The 18,772-nt window shown below is 40.9% G+C and overlaps 1 protein-coding gene across 2 annotated transcripts; it reads left to right on the top strand.

The window, feature by feature from the left end:
• Positions 1-2,069: 2,069 nt before the first annotated feature.
• slc2a12 (solute carrier family 2 member 12) lies at positions 2,070-18,770 on the top strand. 2 transcript variants are annotated; one of them, XM_080047964.1, is made up of 6 exons: positions 2,070-2,158; positions 7,436-7,540; positions 9,860-11,164; positions 12,201-12,323; positions 17,066-17,198; positions 17,316-18,770. In XM_080047964.1, the coding sequence occupies exons 2-6, from the start codon at positions 7,459-7,461 to the stop codon at positions 17,326-17,328; spliced, it is 1,656 nt and encodes a 551-aa protein (XP_079904090.1). In that variant the 5' UTR covers positions 2,070-2,158; positions 7,436-7,458; the 3' UTR covers positions 17,329-18,770. The 2 variants fall into 2 exon arrangements, with proteins under 2 accessions (XP_079904090.1, XP_079904089.1); XM_080047963.1 differs by having other exon boundaries at positions 17,312-18,770.
• Positions 18,771-18,772: the final 2 nt, after the last annotated feature.

The following is an 18,772-nucleotide window of genomic DNA, read 5'->3' as shown; positions in this document are numbered from 1 at the left end:
TTTTTCTTTTTTTTCTGCTGCCCTACTTTCAACATCTGAAATGTGATACTGTGGGTGTCCATCACATGATATATGACTAGATCAGTTGACATTGCTTCCAAATGCTTGTTGATGAGTTACAAGTTCCCTGATAACCCAGCATGGGTTTGTTTGTGAGGTGGTGAGAAAGGGAGAGAGAGAGAATAGGAGGCTGTGTGTCAATGAATGGCCTAAAGCATGTGTGTATTCCAACAAGGTTGCATTGTGATATTTCAAATTCGGGCACAACTAATGGTATAAAATTCAAAGAGGAGAATGCAGTCAAGTAGTCTAGTAGTGTTATCAAAGTGTTAGCAAACTCCAAAACAGAAGTAGTGTTACTTAAAGTACCCAATAATACATAAAGTAGTTTGAATGAGCTCCAACTCAAACAGCTACAGAATTAAAATGCCTGTTATATATGTTCTTATCAGCAGTAAGACAATCCCATTAGATAATTTGCTGCAGTAAAATGATTCTGTCAGTATCATTATGTTGCACAAGGAGCACTTAATGTTAAGCACTTCATATAACATGTACTGATAGTACTTGTTTACTTTGACTTAAGTAAGTGTTAAGTTACTGTTGAATACAGGACTTTTACTGCATATCAAAACAAACCTATTGATTGGTTTGTCTTTGTTTGCACCAAGCAACCTTACACAAGTTTGACCTGCAGGATATCAAAACAATAGGTGAATCTACCGATTATATCAATTCTCCAGATGGGTGAGTTATAACAGAAAAGAAAGTTTCCCCCTTTCTTCCTTCATACAATATATAACAGTGCCATTTCAGGTACAGTTAGTCTGATTACATCAAGCAGATGAGGAAAAAATAAGCCTTGCAAACACAAAGTTTCTTTGACTATATGCGGTGTGATTGTTTCCTTATACTAGAAAAACATTAAACTGCATTACAATGTATTTAAACGCTCAGACTAAACTAAATATGTGACTTTGCAATGGTTGATTTGGAAACACACCCAAATAATAATAAAGAGTGGTGGAAAGCATGGAGGCCTACATTTAATTCTCAAGTACTGTTGGCTACTTGAATACAATTTACCTCTACTTCACTTGAGTCGGCCAATTTCGATTTATGTAGCCTACATCATTCTACTTCTACTCCTCTATATTTTCGTGGGACATATTGTACTTATTACTCCACTAAAATCTGACATTTTCTGTTACAAGGTATATAAACAGCTATTATGTAATAAGAATGTTAAGTAGCTATATTTTTTTTTACAAGTAAACGATTCGAGTAGCCTACTAAATTGAAACGTATGGTATAAAAGTATGGTATTAACGTCTTTATCTGCTGACACAGTGTCTGCTCTACAAGTAAGTCTAAGCTATGCATTCCAGTTATCTTAGTTACTGAGTGATTACATCACACATGCACACGTGTTAAACTTAACTGAGGATCACATGACAAATGTCAAACTTTAGTATCTTTCGGTCAGGTCCAAACACAAAACATATCTGACGGGTGAGTAGCTTAAGCCAATCACAAAGCGATCTCAAACGGACACATTAGGCTACATTCAGACATTAGACATGCAGAAGGGCCGGTTTGACTGCTCAGGCCTGGTGCATTCGTAGAAATAGGACATGGAAACCGAGCAAAACAGCAGGTGGCCAACCCGTTTGTTTTCACATGCAGTATGAGAAAACTGAATGTCACTTAGGCTTACTTTGGCGACGATCACAGCAGAAAACAACTTCATAATCAGTTGTGATGACTGAGGCTGAAAGCCATGCACAACAGCAACACGTTCAATAAAGATACGCTTATTGATACGTGTTTATAGCGTAGCATACATTTTCTATCATAAATATCAGCCCGGTTATATTATAGCCTGCATATTAGGCCTACATTAGGCTAGATAAACACTATCTGATAGACATGTTTAGACCAATAGGATTCCATGTCAGGCGTTCTATGGCCAAACTCTCGTTTTCTATTGGCAGTTTGGTTAGAGTTGGGCGGCGCTAAGCCAGTGGTTTCCCAAAGCAAGTTGCGTGCGTGCACCGACACGAGCTAAAGAGGAGTTGGGTGAAAGTGTTGAGAACAAATCGGATGGACAGACAAACAGGCGTCTAAGCAAACAGCAGAGACACAGCCAGGGCGTCAGGTAGGGAAATGTCACTGCATATAGTCGTTATAACAACTTTAATGCATGTTCATTGAAACTTTTCATGTAGCGACATCTACTTTATAAGTCTGGACAATCCCATAAAGCTGCTCACTTCGGCTTTTGCTCTAAGGACGTGGTGATTTCCCCGGTGTTTTTTCTTCTTTCTTGGATTCTAGCCTCCATAAAATGACCTTGCAACATTGTAGCTCAAGTTATGGACTCCCATGGGAAAGTGTTCTCATTCATTACAGATGTGTTTATTATGACAAACATAAGATAGCCTACTATTGTCTATTTGTCGGAAAGTGCAGTGTGACAACTGGGGAATTGTCATTTCCACAAGTAAAAACAAAACAAACAAAACATTCCAAATGCGGCTCTGCAACACACAACAACCAGCTGCAAACTGTCCACTGTGAGCTGCTCAGAGCTGGTATTTATGACAGGGTTTTAATGTGGAAGCCTGCTTGTATCCAAGGCCACCAAAATGCATCAGCTGGTGTATGTTTAAATAAAATCAGGACTGTAGAGAACAGGAAAAAGGGGTGAATTGATCTGAATAGTACTAAGCCCATAAAGTGACATGTGCACCAGATACAGCTAGTTTCTGGTGAGCACAACATAGTATCTTGTGCACACCAGAAACTTTTTATTTTTTTATTTTTTCTCGCCATGTCACTTTTGGGGCTCCGTAGATTAGCATTCGAATCTCCCCTTTTCCCCCAGCAAAATGAGTAGGTTATCCTGTATTCTTACTCACCAATGCTTTAAAGTGTAGGCCTATGAAGTATAGTATAATTTATGAAACCATTCAATTGAAACAATAAGACCTGATTTCCTGATTTTCCTTGAGAGCAGTACACTCATGATATAATATGCCAATATTCTGAGCCATAGGACACGCATGCTGCAGCATGAAAGATTCAAAGATGAACTTAAAGCTTATTCTATGAGTAGGGCTGCCTACCAAACCACTGCACCTGTTTTGGTATCAACTAAAATGGTCATAGAGCTGAAAACTACTTGATACTAACCAAAGTTTTTTCACATTACACTATTAATGCAAACTACATAGGTGATTGTGTTAAAATGTATATGAGACAACATATGAGAACTCTGGTATAACTTTGCTATACGTTTGTTGGTGTCATTTGTCATGAATACCAAAACTCAGCTGTCCTTTTATCACTAGGTATACAACCTTTAGCATGGACGTCGATTTGGCTAAACAAGTGGGGGGGACAAACAGGCATTCTGGAGTGCATTTTCAAAAGTGGGGGGGGACAATGAGGAAACATCTTTTTTTCTCTTTAGTGCAGGTAATGAACGGTTCTGAAAGACGGCATACCCGCTCACTAATGAATACAATGTATACAAAACACTGATGTCTGACACATTTGATGAAAAAAGCATTTTCAAAAAGCAGCGGACATATGAGCCACTAGCTGCTCCCCGTAGCCCAACCAAACATGACGTAAACAAAGGGAGCTTGGAAAGGTAGTTCCGACTGAGCAATCTGATTGGTCGAAGGCATTTTGACGGTGCTCAAATCGAGCCGAAGCACGGCTGGACTGTCGCACAACAATATTACTCCGCCTCGGTCTCCATGGCAACCTAGCTAGTAGCATAGCCATGATCAGCTTCAATTACTTCTTGATAAACAACCAGTGACGTGCGGTGAGGTCAGTGAGTGGGTAGGCACTGAGTTCTGAAAGCCAGATTTCTCCAAACCTATATATTGTTAAATCAAAAACAATAAACAACAAACAGGCACGCACGGCCGATTTCAAATAAGTTCCTCCCTTTCTTTCTTTCTTTCTTTCTCTCTCTCTCTCTCTCTCTCACTCACTCACTCACACACACACACACACACACAGACGGGACGTATATGAAATGTCACGACGGTGACTTCAGGTTTGCCCGTAGCCTACTGTAGTTTGGTCTAAATGATTAAACATCGCATCCATCGACTTAACGGACCCGTCCCTCACACCGAGGGCCGAAAAAACGTAAGGCAACAAGTCAAACCTTCGCCGATTCAAACTACCGGTACTACTTCTATTCAACTTAAAAATAAAAGACAGCATTCATCATTATGTAGGACTACAGCATAACTGATGGCAACTCCACTCCATAAACTTTATCTTAATAGATAAAGTACCAGTAGCATATGCCCCATGGACCTGTCCAGCATCAGAATGTAACCATTTATCCACATTGCAGAGCTTAGGTTTGTCCGTCAGTAACAATGAAAACACAACTGCTCAATTGAATATAAAATGCAGAATGGATTGCACTCGGTATCAATTCATCCAACTTTATTATTAAATAAACCCCAAAAAAGTTTCTGACTCACCAATCTGACTCCCTGGCTGTAGAAATAAGCAAGACGATAGTAATCCAGTGACAGTCTGACTGACAGCACAGCTAGCTAGCATCCTTCCGTTCATGTAGGCTACCTGTCCGTTTGAAATGCTCGAACATTGTTTGTCCCTGTTGCTGCTGTACACCGTCCAAGGCTGGCGCAGGCCTTTCTCTTGCTATTCATTCTGTTCCTTTTTAAATTATAATCCAATTTGTTGAAATTCCTCCAGTCTGAAATATCTGCGGGCACGGCAGCTGCAATGTTGACTTAAAAATCTGCGGGGGTAATGCGACGTGAATGAGCATAGCCAACGTAATGACGTTGGCCTAAGCTGCGTAAATGTCTAGTAATATCTCGATTTTAATTGGTCCATATGTAATGTAAAGGCTTATGTGGCATACCATTTACGTAAAAAAGGCACAAAGAATTATGCTTATTTGCGTACATGTTAAATAATACAGAATCAAGTGCGCATGCACGAAAACTTTTTTTTTTCTTGCCGTCCACAATGAATAGGCGCAAAGGCACTGATTCTTTGCCGTACACAATGAATGGGCGTAACTTACTAACTGCCACGTTTCGAATCAAAACGTCTACACTTTTTTAAAGTAATTGCGGATTACATGTAAAGATCAAAATAATTAACAGTAACAGTAATAATACAAATATAAGTTTATTAAATAAAAAAAATATTTTATTTTACTTATTTTTTTTGCACACGGCGCCAGTGTAGGCAGTACCCTGACCGCACATCACTGTAAACAACATCGTCATGTATCCATGTGCCGCGACACAAGCTGCTGTTAGTGTCCGCTACATTAACAGTCATTAGTGGGCATAGAGGATGGTAATCCCTACAGTTTACACTTCACAACGGGACACTTATAAAGCCACTCGCCGTTGTCTCTCTGCTGCTGATTGAAATGCATCAGTCTTCTCTGGTGTGCAAACTAGCGGAGACTTCGGAGCATGTTTTCTCTGGTGTGCAAACTAGTGTGTGTGTGTGTGTGTGTGTGTGTGTGTGTGTGAGAGAGAGAGAGAGAGAGAGAGAGAGAGAGAGAGAGAGAGAGAGAGAGAGAGAGACCTTGACGCTGTGTTTTAATACGGCTGGACGCACTCCATGTCCGGCTTAAAAAGTGGGGGGGACAAAATGAGTCTTGACGAAAAGTGGGGGGTACATGTACCCCCCATCCCCCCCGTAATCGACGTCTATGCTTTAGATATCATCACTTTAACCCATCATTTAGATAAGATTATACATTTGTGCACTGCTTAGGACTGGTAGGGTAACATTTCAAGAAGAATTGAGCCTAACCTCCAGGGAAGAACAACTTGACATGTAGGACTTTAAAATATATAGGCATAGCATTGTATGTCTGTCACTCATTTAAAGCTCACATATTATGCACTTTGCTGTCAATTTTATATGGTCTAAGAAGTAGTCCCTAATACTTATTTTTTTAGATGTTTGCTGAAAAACCCATTCAGATCATTTATTGTAGCAAGCCTCTATACCCTGATTGTCCTCTGGTCTCAGGATGACCTATATTTGTGCGATCTGGCTGGCCCCTCCCACCTCTCTGCCGGGCTTTCTTTATATGTCCATGGGGCTCTCCCACCGTCTCTGCAGTGCTCTCGCGATACTAGAGAGACACTGCGTGACTGCGAACACAGTGTTTACCCGGAGCTAAGCCATACTTTTAACAATTTGACATGACCTGACATGATTAAAACCAGTGAAAACAGGTTCTACATGAATATCTTCCCATCCTTTGTCATGTTAAAAACGAGTCATTTTCAGACTGCTGTGGGGAATATAAACAGCGTGTTATGAGCAAAAGCTGGTTGCTTGTCCCAAAGCTAATAGCTATACACCAGTCAGGCAAAACTACCAATAAAAACTATTATTTTAGTTTCACCGTTTAAAAAAAAGCACAGGTAGCTTCCTATCCGTTGTGTTATTAAAAACGAGGCATTATTAGACTGCAAGGGGAAAGCTAAGTTAGTGTATTAGGAGCAAAACTTGGTGCTTCAACCGAAGCTACATGGGCGCTAACGCTAAAAATAAGACTCAGACGATTTAAACCAGTGAAAACAGTAGCTTCAAAGTGTGATTTCTACATGAATATCTTCCCATCCTTTGTCATGTTAAAAACGAGTCATTTTCAGACTGCTGTGGGGAATATAAACAGCGTGTTATGAGCAAAAGCTGGTTGCTTGTCCCAAAGCTAATAGCTACACCAGTCAGGCAAAACTACCAATAAAAACTATTATTTTAGTTTCACCGTTTAAAAAAAAGCACAGGTAGCTTCCTATCCGTTGTGTTATTAAAAACGAGGCATTAATAGACTGCTGTGGTTAAGATAAATGAGTGATGAGAGTATGAGCAAAAGCATTCTGTGTTGGTGTATGTAACATTCAGGCTGTACTATGGGCATCTTGTTGCTTAGCGGGGAAAGCAACATGGCTGTCGCTCGGAAAATTTTCCAGAGGATCTCGGGGCCGTGGACCAATAAGAAATGGGGGGGTGGGGTTATCATAGACTACTGCTAATGTGGGGGGGAAGCATGGACATATAAAGAAAATATGGGGATGTGGCTGTGCAGTTTATGACGTCATAAACCGCGAGAATTCTGAACGGAGTATATTGGGGGGGAGGGGTGGGGGTTTCAGAAAGGGGGAGAGTGAGAAAGGGAGAGATTGTTATTTTTTTGGATATTTTGGCAGTCTCTAAACATATCCATGGGTCCACGTTGTGGACCCATGGATATGTTGGAACACATTTAAAAAGTGCATTTAGCATAATATGTGACCTTTAAGCACCAGGCATGTCTATGTGCAAAAGGGAGTAGAATGAATGAGGTTTCCTTGTTTGAATGTGTTGCTCTCTGTATCTGTTTTCCCTATAGCCCGCTGTTAGAGGTGGTTGACGATGGACGCCAAGAACCGGACATCTTACCTCCCAGCCAATTCTGTGCCTGAGGCCAAAGCCATGGTCCCACCCAAAGGCCCAGGTACACACACAGTGACATTTTATCATGATATTCCCTGTGTCTGTTCCAGGAAGCAGTTAACGTGATGCAGCTTTCAGAGTAGTCTGTCCATTATCTAAAAGCCCGATTGATGATGCTGCCAAAAGTTGTTTATGACTGTTTTTGAGTGTGTCCCAGGTCACTCCGACCTAGGTGGCGTGATCACCAAAAATGTCACGAACGCATCGCTAACTTATTAAAACTAGGAGAAGGAAGGAGTACTCCAGTTATCTAGGTAGAGATTCTAAGTATACTGAGCTTAGGTATGAGGCTTGGTTTTAGGAGTGAAACAGTATAGGATTGGTTCAGCCCTAGTTGTTTCAAAATCAGTTTAAAATGTTGCATTGTAACAAGTTTATTACCAGAGTATGATATGATATCAATGGCCCACGTCATATACTTTAAGTGTTTCGGGAAGACACCAGAAATACAAGCAGATTTTTTTATCTGAAAGACTTACTGTAAGTGAGTTCGGTCTAACATAGCAAACTGTAGCTGTCTTTGTTTGTTTTCTTGCATGTTGTTCCATGCTTATTTAATCGGAACAAAAAGTCTCACTGAGGAACTGCAATTAAATATGTTGGCATTCAAGCCTAAAAAGGAAAATTAAATGATGAAATCCATTGCAATAATTAGTATAGTATAGTGTAGTGTAGAAACACAATTACAGTGATAAATAATGAGGGAGTTCATGACTGTTCATACAGATATCATAAAACGTGTCATCCATATCAAAAGTACATGATATGCTCATCAGTTTTCTGTAGGATCCTGTCCTACCCGTCTGGTTATAATGATAACATGTCAGAGTCAGTTACCTCACAGTGATACATGGAAGACATTGACGTAGACCAAACTCGTCAAACACACACACACACACACACACACACACACAGAAAGGCTTACAAGATTGCTTCAGCATTCGTCTTGTGATCTTTCGACCTCCAATTCCACAAAGTCAGCAGCACTATTGATGCAACTTCATGCATGGGGGAAACATACATGGAGAAAAGCTGTGGCCATGCCAGACGATATAGCCTACCTTTTCCTTAATATGTTTATTTTATATGTGTAATAACTATGCAACTATATCCTTTTGATATCATGCCCTCAGTGGCAACCCTTTCCCCCCTCTTTGAAATAGTCATTTCCTATTGTACTATTTGATATTAGGGGGCTTTTACTCCAAACCACCTCAGGTTCTGACACCCAGACAAAGAATGAAGTTGGTCTATCTCATCACATGTTATTCTTGTATCTCCAGAATCCCATCTGATGGGAAATTTCCATTCTGTTTTACTCAGATGCATATGTATACTGTATATATGCATGTGTACGTATATAAATATATATGAGGGTTAGGGTTACTAAACCTTTAAGTAAAACATTTAAAATGACACTAAATTGCCCACAATTTCTCATTTTTGAGGCAGCAAAACACTGCCTCAAAGAAATTATACATATTACATAATGATTTTTTTCTGTGATATAATTAAAAAACTCAAACTTTCATATATTCTAGATTCATTACGCATGAATTGAAATTAACCTAGAATAAACAACCCTTCAGAAGGTTGACGTGTATTTATAATAAATCCTTCTGTTGATTGATTACAGTAATATTTAATTATTTTGAAATACTGGATTTTTAATTTCCATGAGCTATAAGCCATCATCATCAAAATCAAAACAAAAGACAGGCTTGAACATATTTCACTTTAAGAATGAAATAATCTAGAATATATGAAAGGTTCACTTTGTAAATCGACTTTTCCATGATATTCCTTTTTATTTTTAGACGCACCTCTACAGGTGAAACTCGAAAAATTAGAATATCGTGCAAAAGTTAATTTATTTCAGTAATTCAACATAAAAGGTGAAACTAAAATATTATGTAGACACATCACAGTGAGATATTTCAAGCCTTCATTTGTTATAATTTAATTTTTTATGGCTTACAGCTTATGAATCTCTATTCAAAATCTCAGAAAAGTTTAATATTACATAAAAATCAATAAAAAAGGGATTTTAAATACAGAAATGTCGGCCCTATATAAAGTATAATCATCGATATGTACTCAGTACTTGGTTTGGGCCCCTTTTGCATGAATTCTTGTTTCAATTCCAATTCATTTTCCATGATATTCTAACAATATGAGTATCACCTGTATATATCATTACTACTGTTAAAAAATGCAGACATATATGATAGTCCTTGTAGATGAACATTGGGACCAGTCTTATTTTTTTCTGTTATTTTACCCTTTTTTCCTCTGACTTTTTTCCTCCCTGTGTGTCCAGGCTGCAGCTGTCTGGTGGTGGTAGCGGCTGTGGCGGCCTCTCTGAGCGGCCTGATGCTGGGCTATGAGATGGGCCTGACCTCTGGGGTCCTGCTGCAGCTGAGGGGCCTCCTGTCCCTCTCCTGCAGGGAACAGGAACTGCTGGTCAGCTCCCACCTGCTGGGCGCCCTCCTCATGTGCCTGGCTGGAGGTCCTGTTCTGGACCGCTACGGCCGGCGCTGCTCTCTGCTGCTTAGCGCCGCCCTGGTGGTGGGAGGCAGCGTGGTGCTCATCGCCGCCACCTCTCTGGTGGCGCTCACGCTGGGCCGGGTGATCGTAGGCATGGGAACGGCTCTGTCAGGGACGGGGGCGTGTCTGTACATCGCAGAGATCTCGCCGAGGGAGAGGCGAGGCCTGCTGGTGACTCTGTACGAGCTGATGTTAGTGGTGGGCGTGATGCTGGGGTTCAGCTGTAGTTACGCCTTCGCCACTCTGCCTCACGGCTGGGCCTACACGTTTGGACTGGTCATCCCGCCCGCGCTGCTGCAGATGGGCGTGCTGGTGTTCATGCCGCCCAGCCCGCGCTTCCTGGTGGCCCGGGGCAACGTGGAGCAGGCCAGGCTGGTGCTGGTCAGACTGAGAGGAGGTGTGGAGGAGCATGTGGAAGAGGAGCTCAGAGACATCCAGTCGGGACTTAAAGAGGAATCAGAACACGGCTTCATGGAGTTGTTCAGCACCAAGGCCAACCTGCGTTCGCGACTGTTAACGGGTGTGGCGTTAGTCTTCCTTCAGCAGGCTACCGGTCAGCCCAACATCCTGTCTTACGCCTCGCCGCTCCTCCGCAGTGTTGGCTTCAACAGTGACTCAGCAGCCACGCTGGCCTCCACGGGGTTCGGGGTGGTCAAAGTGGTAGCCACCATCCCGGCCGTGTTGCTGGTGGACCGGGTCGGACCAAAGAACTTTCTGTGCGTGGGGGCTGTCGCCATGGGACTGTCGCTGGTTGCACTCGGTGCGTTGACGCTGCAAAGCCACAGCCACCTCACCAGCTTGTGTAAAAGTCCCATTGTTCCAAACCACACACATACACCATGGGATTTGAACGGAACCTCCTCTGTAGATCTCAACAACATCATTGACAATTTTTCTATCCCCCTCCCGAGCCAATGGGACAGTGAGGAGGCATGGAGGACTAACGGAGAGGGGGATGGGAGAGGGGAGTCAGGAGGAGGAGAAAGGACTTATAAAGAAGTGTCTTTCTCACTGAAGGTGGCATCATTGATCAGCCTGCTGGCGTACGTGGCAGCCTTCTCCATTAGCCTTGGGCCAAGTAAGCACCCCTATCAAATAATTTGTTTATGAATCCACTCCCTTTGCACATACTGGATATGCACACACAGGCAAATTAAAATGAACCGGTACTTGGTGGCATACATTCTATTTCTTCTTCAGAACACCCTTAGGTCATTTACTGTATCTTTAAAATGTAGTTTATCTTCATTCCAGAGTTCCCACATTTGACTTTTATGCTTTAGCATTTTGTCAGAGTACACACCAGCAAGGCACTCGCCTACATACTCAATTTTCATTTCCCTTCAGTAGTCAGTCTGGGTGTGCGGTATATTAGTGGGTTTTCTCCGGCAGATTTCTGCCTGTCCAATCAGCAAACAGAGGGAGTGGCTGAGAACAATGACGTTGAGGTTGTGCACCAGTTTCAGTTGTAGTCAGAAGCCGGCGCATGACATACGTCACGACCAAACGTTTCTGATCTTGTATATCAGAAGGCAAATCCTAATTAACTTGAGGAATCCTATCTTATCTTACCAATCCTATCTTAAAGGAGAAAGACTTACCCATTGTTTTGCATTAGAACTTTAATACAAAATGACATAAAGAATGTAATATACGTATATTGTTGAATTGTGAACTAAACACATCATCATCAAATTTTTCCATCAATTAGCGAGTTAGAAAGTTTCTGTTATACGTCCCCAGGCCATTTCCAGTAGAACAGCAGCTATGATCCATATGCACTTGCAGGTCCTAACATTATAAAACTATTTGCCCCTTTTTCCTTTTTTTGTTGCTCTAATGGCTGCGTTCTGTAACACTTCCTACTGTACAAAGTACAACAGTGATTATCTTAGAATTACTATGCTTAGTTAAAGTATAGATTTAATTGCTCCAGTTCCCCAGATAAAGCAGTGTGGACTTCAAACCTGGCCTACATCCCGTTTAAACCAAATCGTCAAATATCAAAATTGTACAAAGCTATTTTCTGAATCATCTCGTTTGTATTCATGCGATTTAAACTATGGCCATTTTAGTCAATTTGTATTTGTGTCTTTATTTTGTTTCCTTTCCAGTGGTGTATGTGGTTCTCAGTGAGATCTTTCCGATGGGAGTCAGAGGCAAGGCTGTGTCTGTGGTGTCGGCTGTAAACTGGGCCACTAACCTGCTCATATCCATGACCTTCCTCACAATGACAGGTGTGTGCCTTATTACTTGTGATTCATTGGGCGGGTTTGTAGATCATCACACAGCGGTTCTGTTCAGCATGCAATAAATACAGGTAAACAAACCATTTTCAAGCTACAGTGTGTAACTTATGTTGCCCCCATAAAGAATTCTGAGTAATAACAACAACACAATGCATCTACATGAGGTTAAGCCTTTGGTGATCGTGCATGGATTTTATGCCTTCTGCTGTACGTCCAAGTTTTTTCGTAGCAGTAGAATCAGTGGCGTGCACAGACATTTTGGGGGGCAGGTGCTCATTGCAAAAAAAAGCGCACAATATATTCTATCGATGAATGACCAAATCATTTTAAGGGTATTGTACAAAATCCCCCCCTGGCCTAATGACTTTTAATACCCGGCCACACATAGTGTTTCTCAAAGGAATTTGGGAGACTGTGTTTGGGACCCTGGACCTTCTAGGGGGGTCAGAGGGAATGCTCCCCCGGAAGAAAAATTTGAACCTTTTAAAGTAAAATTCATCAATCAGGTGCACTTTGAGAAGAAAGCTAAGGCTAAATCACCTGTGTCAATGTGGGCTATTTAGTACTATTTTCTGGAATAATTTGGAGACACAGAATTACCAAAAAGCAGAAAGAAAAAATTTACATTTTTGAAAAAAAAACAGTCAGTTTCAGATTTTTTTTAATAATCCCTTATCCCGAATTATCTCTTTGAAGTCTTCGTTAGGCCCCTGATCTCCGTACTAATAATAGCCTACTAAGGTAAATACAAGATTACTGCAAGTCTGGTAACATAGAAATAACTTATGGTTGGGACAAAATAATATAATTAGCTTATATAGCTTCATGATTTAGTACCACCAACCCACTTTGCGTAGTTAAAATAAAATGTGTGGACAGCTTTTAAAGCTCACATATTATGCACTTTGCTGTCAATTTTATATGGTCTAAGTCAGGGGTGTCAAACTCATTTTGGTTCGAGGGCCACATACAGCCTCTCTGATCTCAGGTGGGCCGGACTAGTAAAATAATGGCAAAATAACTCCAAATCCCTAACTTTGTTTTTCAGTAATATGCTTTATCACTCAGCCTACATTTGTAACCTACATTATCACGGATCACAAGGGATCTCTGTACCCCCCAGGAGATGTCTTAGTAAAGGTTGCTGCCGGCCATGGGAATAGGAGGTGCGGCGCGTAGCGCCGCAGCAAAAATTTTGGGGGTATTTTGCTCAAAGATGCCAATGTGCACTAATGAAATAAACAACTGTTTATTTGAATACACAAATACAACAGGCACTGACCTTACAGTTGTCCAATTTTGTTTACTATATGTACAGGGACACATTTTGTGCAAACATGCAGACAAAATACAATTAAATAAAAGTGCAACTTCTACTGTTTTGATTTATTTTTAAATACAGAGGTTATTGGTTGTTTTGGAATTCGTTTTTCCCAATTTAAAACATAAAAATAAAGCAGCATTGAAAATTAGGAAATAAATCTTGTAGGCCTACACTAGCATGCTCCTGCTCGTTTTGCGCACACAGAGCCGCAGACACACCACGCTTGCTAGTACATTAATTGTTCAGCACTAAAAATAAAAATAGTTTTATTTTTATAAAAAAGTAATAAAATAAATGTACTGAAAATAAAAATGTTTTTTTTTTTTTGGTTTTTACTTTGCCATAAAGCACTGGAGGAAACATTAATAGCGGTGAAGCAGGATTGCCATTTACCATTTCCCACGTTGCTAAAATGTGCTTTTTTTATTTAGGCTGCCCCCTAGCGGCAGGAGTGAGCATTTCGGTTATTTCTTTAAAAATTCATAACTCCTCACAGGAATGGGCTAGAGACTTACTTTTTTTTTTGACATACTCAGAAATTTATGCTCTACAGGTCGCGGGCCTGATCAATTCATCTCGCGGGCCGGATCCGGCCCGCGGGCCGTATGTTTGACACCCCTGGTCTAAGTAGTCCCTAATACTTATTTTTTTAGATGTTTGCTGAAAACCCCGTTCAGATCATTTATTGTAGCAAGCCTCTATACCCTGATTGTCCTCTGGTCTCAGGATGACCTATATTTGTGCGATCTGGCTGGCCCCTCCCACCTCTCTGCCGGGCTTTCTTTATATGTCCATGGGGCTCTCCCACCGTCTCTGCCGTGCTCTCGCGATACAGAGAGACACTGCGTGACTGCGAACACAGTGTTTACCCGGCCGGAGCTAAGCAATACAGTTTGACATGACCTGACATGATTAAAACCAGTGAAAACAATAGCTTCAAAGTTTGATTTCTTCAGGAATATCTTCCCATCCTTTGTCATGTTAAAAACGAGTCATTTTCAGACTGCTGTGGGGAATATAAACAGCGTGTTATGAGCAAAACTTGGTGCTACAACCGAAGCTACATGGGCGCTAACGCTAAAAATAAGACTCAGACGATAAAATAAACTAAAAATACCACTAAAATCAGTGAAAAAAATATCTTCAAAGTTGACTTCCACACTATTAAGTTACAATCCTTTGTCCTGTTAAAAACGAGGCATTTCCAGACTGGTGTGGGTAATAGAATTATGTTTTTATGAGCAAAAGCTGAATGCTTGTCTCGAAGCTAGCTCGGAAGCTACCGGCTAAAAATACCACACAAATCAGTGAAAGAAACATCTTCAAATTTGACTTCCACACTATTAAGTTCCAATCCTTTGTCCTGTTAAAAACGAGGCATTTCCAGACTGGTGTGGGTAATAGAATTATGTTTTTATGAGCAAAAGCTGAATGCTTGTCCCAAAGCTAAATAGCTATACACCAGTCAGGCAAAAATACCAATAAAAACATTTCTTTCAGTTTCACTGTTCGAAAAAACCCACAAGTAGCTTCCTATCCGTTGTGTTATTAAAAACGAGGCATAGACTGCTGTGGTTAAGATAAATTAGTGGAGTATGAGCAAAAGCATTCTGTGTTGGTGTATGTAACATTCAGGCTGTAGGCTACTATTATATGGCATCTTGTCGCTTAGCGGGGAAAGCAACATGGCTGTCGCTCGGAAAATTTCCTAGAGGATCTCGGGGCCGTGGACCAATAAGAAATGGGGGGGTGGGGTTATCATAGACTAGTGCACTGTGGACGTTTCTGGGGGGGAAGCATGGACATATAAAGAAAATATGGGGATGTGGCTGTGCCGACTATTACGTAATAGTCGGCGAGAATTCTGACTGGAGTATATTGGGGGGGAGGGGTGGGGGTTTCAGAAAGGGGGAGAGTGAGAAAAGGAGAGATTGTTATTTTTTTTTTTTTTTTGGCAGTCTCTAGGCACACCGTGGACCCATGGATATGTTGGAACACATTTAAAAAGTGCATTTAGCATAATATGTGACCTTTAAGATATTTCAATAACATTTGAGGAACAGTTCAACATTAAAATCTGAGCTTTAAAAGCCCCTGGTGCAACCGGCCCCCACCAACTGGTCTTAACTAAGCCTGGTTGTAACTGCTAAGTAGGGCGTACTTAAGACCAGGCTTAAGAATGGGCGTAGTTAAGACCAGGCTTAAGAATGGGCGTAGTTAAGACCAGGCTTAAGAATGGACAGTTAACATGACTCTGGTCTTGACTCTGACCCTTCATCTTCATCTTCCTCCTTGCTGCTGGTGGATGCTTTCATCCAGGAGAGCAGAGAGCTGCTCCCCTGGGCTGCCTGCTGTAGCTCCCTTTCTTTTGCCTTTTTAACCTCTCCTTTCTAGGCATTATACTGCAATTTGTAAATAAAGAGAGACCAACCATATAAAATAAGACTGCTTGGTTACATTACAACCAGGCACAAGGCTACTTTATCTGCAGGCAATTGGGAATTGCCTGTTTGTCATTTAGCAAATAAATTACTGCATGTGTTAATTATATAGCCTAAAGTAAACCTAAACAACACTAAATATTCAGCATACTGATAGATTCACATGCTGTACCAGTGACAAACCGACATTAGTTGTGTTCATCACGTCATATCTATTTTTTTTTTTTGGGCTAGCTTGTTAAGCAGGACAGTCGGCTAATTTATGCTCAGCTGTGTGGCGCTGCATGATAGAGGCTACTTTAAATAGAGACAAATAAATGCAAGTTATAGCTTGGCAACTGAGGCTTAGGGGGCAAACAATACACTCTTGACTCCATTCAATGTATGTGTTACCTCGCTGGTGGGGCAGGGCAGGCCGGGGAGTAGGTGTGTGTGTGCAGCAGCTGTGAACTGCTGCGGCAACGCACCTCCGTTTGTGTCCACTCTGCGCGTTCACGTTGAAGTGTGTGCGGAGGAGGAGGAAGGGGGGCATATTTAATGGGGCATTATTGTCAAACGTTTTTAATCGTTGAGCATTTATAGATGATAATGTCGGCATGGGCCACATACACTGTAAAAAATAAATAAATAAAAAAATAACTTTCAGATTTTTTTGATTTTTTTCAAAAGGGCACTTGATTGGGCCAGGGGAAAAGGGCAGGTGCTTCAGCACCACTTCAGGTCTACCTGTGCACGCCACTGAGTAGAATCAACAACTTAAACATTTCTTGGGCTCCTGCGCCAGTGTCAGGGGGTAGACGCTATACTGAAAAATACAGAGAGCGTTTTGAGGAGCTGATAGGTCTTTATCAACTTTGTGTCAACAAAAAAATGCAATGGCTTGAATTTTACCGACATTCATTTTTAAGAAAAAAGTTACACGCTATAGCTTTAATAAAACATGTGTTTTGCTGTTGTATTTCTAGAAAAGATTGGAGTTCCCAACGTGATGTTCCTCTACGCTGCCATGAGCTTTGTTCTACTGGTGTTTGTCATCCTCTGTATCCCTGAGACCAAGGGTCGCACGTTGGAGGAGATATCAAAAGAACTGGCCAAGAAGTGAGTTGCAGCTTACACATACATACACTTGATATAATCAATGTATCTATCTAGTAAGGGTGTGTGAGAAATATGTTCTCCATTTTCCTTACCTTCATTCACTGCTTTGCCAGGAAGCCTTTCGAGGTGAGACTCTGTCGGCGGGTTCAGCCTCAGGAGAGCCTCATCAGCAGCAGCACGTCCACACAGATGCCAGAAAACCACAACCGATAACCTCACCTGATAAGAGTGGAGAAGGACTCTGTAATAACACTGTTAAGAACTTGGTGTACTACTCATGTAGTTCTTCTAGGCTACATACTGTATGTGAAGGAAGAAAAACCAAGAGGGAAGGTGGAAATAGCACATACAGGAAATAATTATATAATTGAGAAGAATTTTTTAATTTGTCAAATGGGGATGGCTCAGGGTTCACTCCAGTAAAGAAAGCAAAACAATGGCTAGTAATTATGTGAGTATATAAAATATATATTATATAATACTACTTAATTTTCTTTACCTTGTGTATTTAAGAAAAGAGATCCAACACTGCGTAAAGGGACTTTTTCTCTTAAATCCAGGAAAGAAATGACTCCGTCAGTCAATCAGTAGAACTGATGACCCGTTTGAAGAGTGCTGAAACTAGTTTGTGATTATAGTTGGTTGGTTCAATTTGGACCTGAAAAATCAAACAGGTACAGATACAGAACAGAAAACAAATGATCTCAAATGTCATTTAAATTCAAAGATTAACTCCTTAAAGCTGGGGTGGAGGATTTGTGGAGAAAATGGCAGTTGGGATAGAGATTCGAATCCAAAGATCTCAACCGCTCCACTTGCTCTTTGGTCGCTCCCCTATGATCCCTCCCTGACACGCTCTACACAACAACAAAGTCGTGCCAAAGTGAATGGACAGTCCCAACAGCCAATAAGAACAGAGAATCGGAGCCTCGCTCTGATTGGTCAAAGTGTAAAGCTCATGTTAACTTTGACCAATCAGAAATCACATACCCCAGCTTTAACCGCACATTATTTATATATGCTGCTCCCGGTCATATGTACAGTAACAACACTAACATGGTTCAAACCAGTCATACCAGTTAAGCCCGACAAGACAGTCATTGCCACAACACAGAAGTACTTCAGTCTCGCTTAGGAATTGCCCAGTGTCGCCTCCGTTACATTGTATGGAATCAAGCTAAAAAGAAATTGATTGTGAATAAACACACACTATGCATGGCTGCCAAATCCTGAAAATAAGTAACCCAGAGAAATACTCAGTTAACATATAAGGGGAAGTGGTCATAATGGGTAGATAATGTCACAAGTAATGTTGTAGCATAAGATAAGTGTGAAATATTAGTTTTTGTCTTTTACTTACAGTTTGTCAATGATGCCAAAATTACTTTTAACAAGTTGGAATGTTTTACTGCAAGAATGACTCATGTTCACAATTAAAATGGATAATTTTTTTACGTTGTAAATGTCAAAATGTTTCTGTCGCACTGAAAATCTTCAGAGAACTTTCCTGCAGATTGTATTTTATATAAATATACACTGTTCAATCAACCTGTAATCAATACATGTATATAACA

The sequence above is a fragment of the Ammodytes marinus genome (genome assembly GCF_949987685.1).
Source record: "Ammodytes marinus genome assembly, chromosome: 19".
Lineage (NCBI taxonomy): Eukaryota > Metazoa > Chordata > Actinopteri > Uranoscopiformes > Ammodytidae > Ammodytes > Ammodytes marinus.
This window is presented reverse-complemented; position numbering and strand designations above follow the sequence as displayed.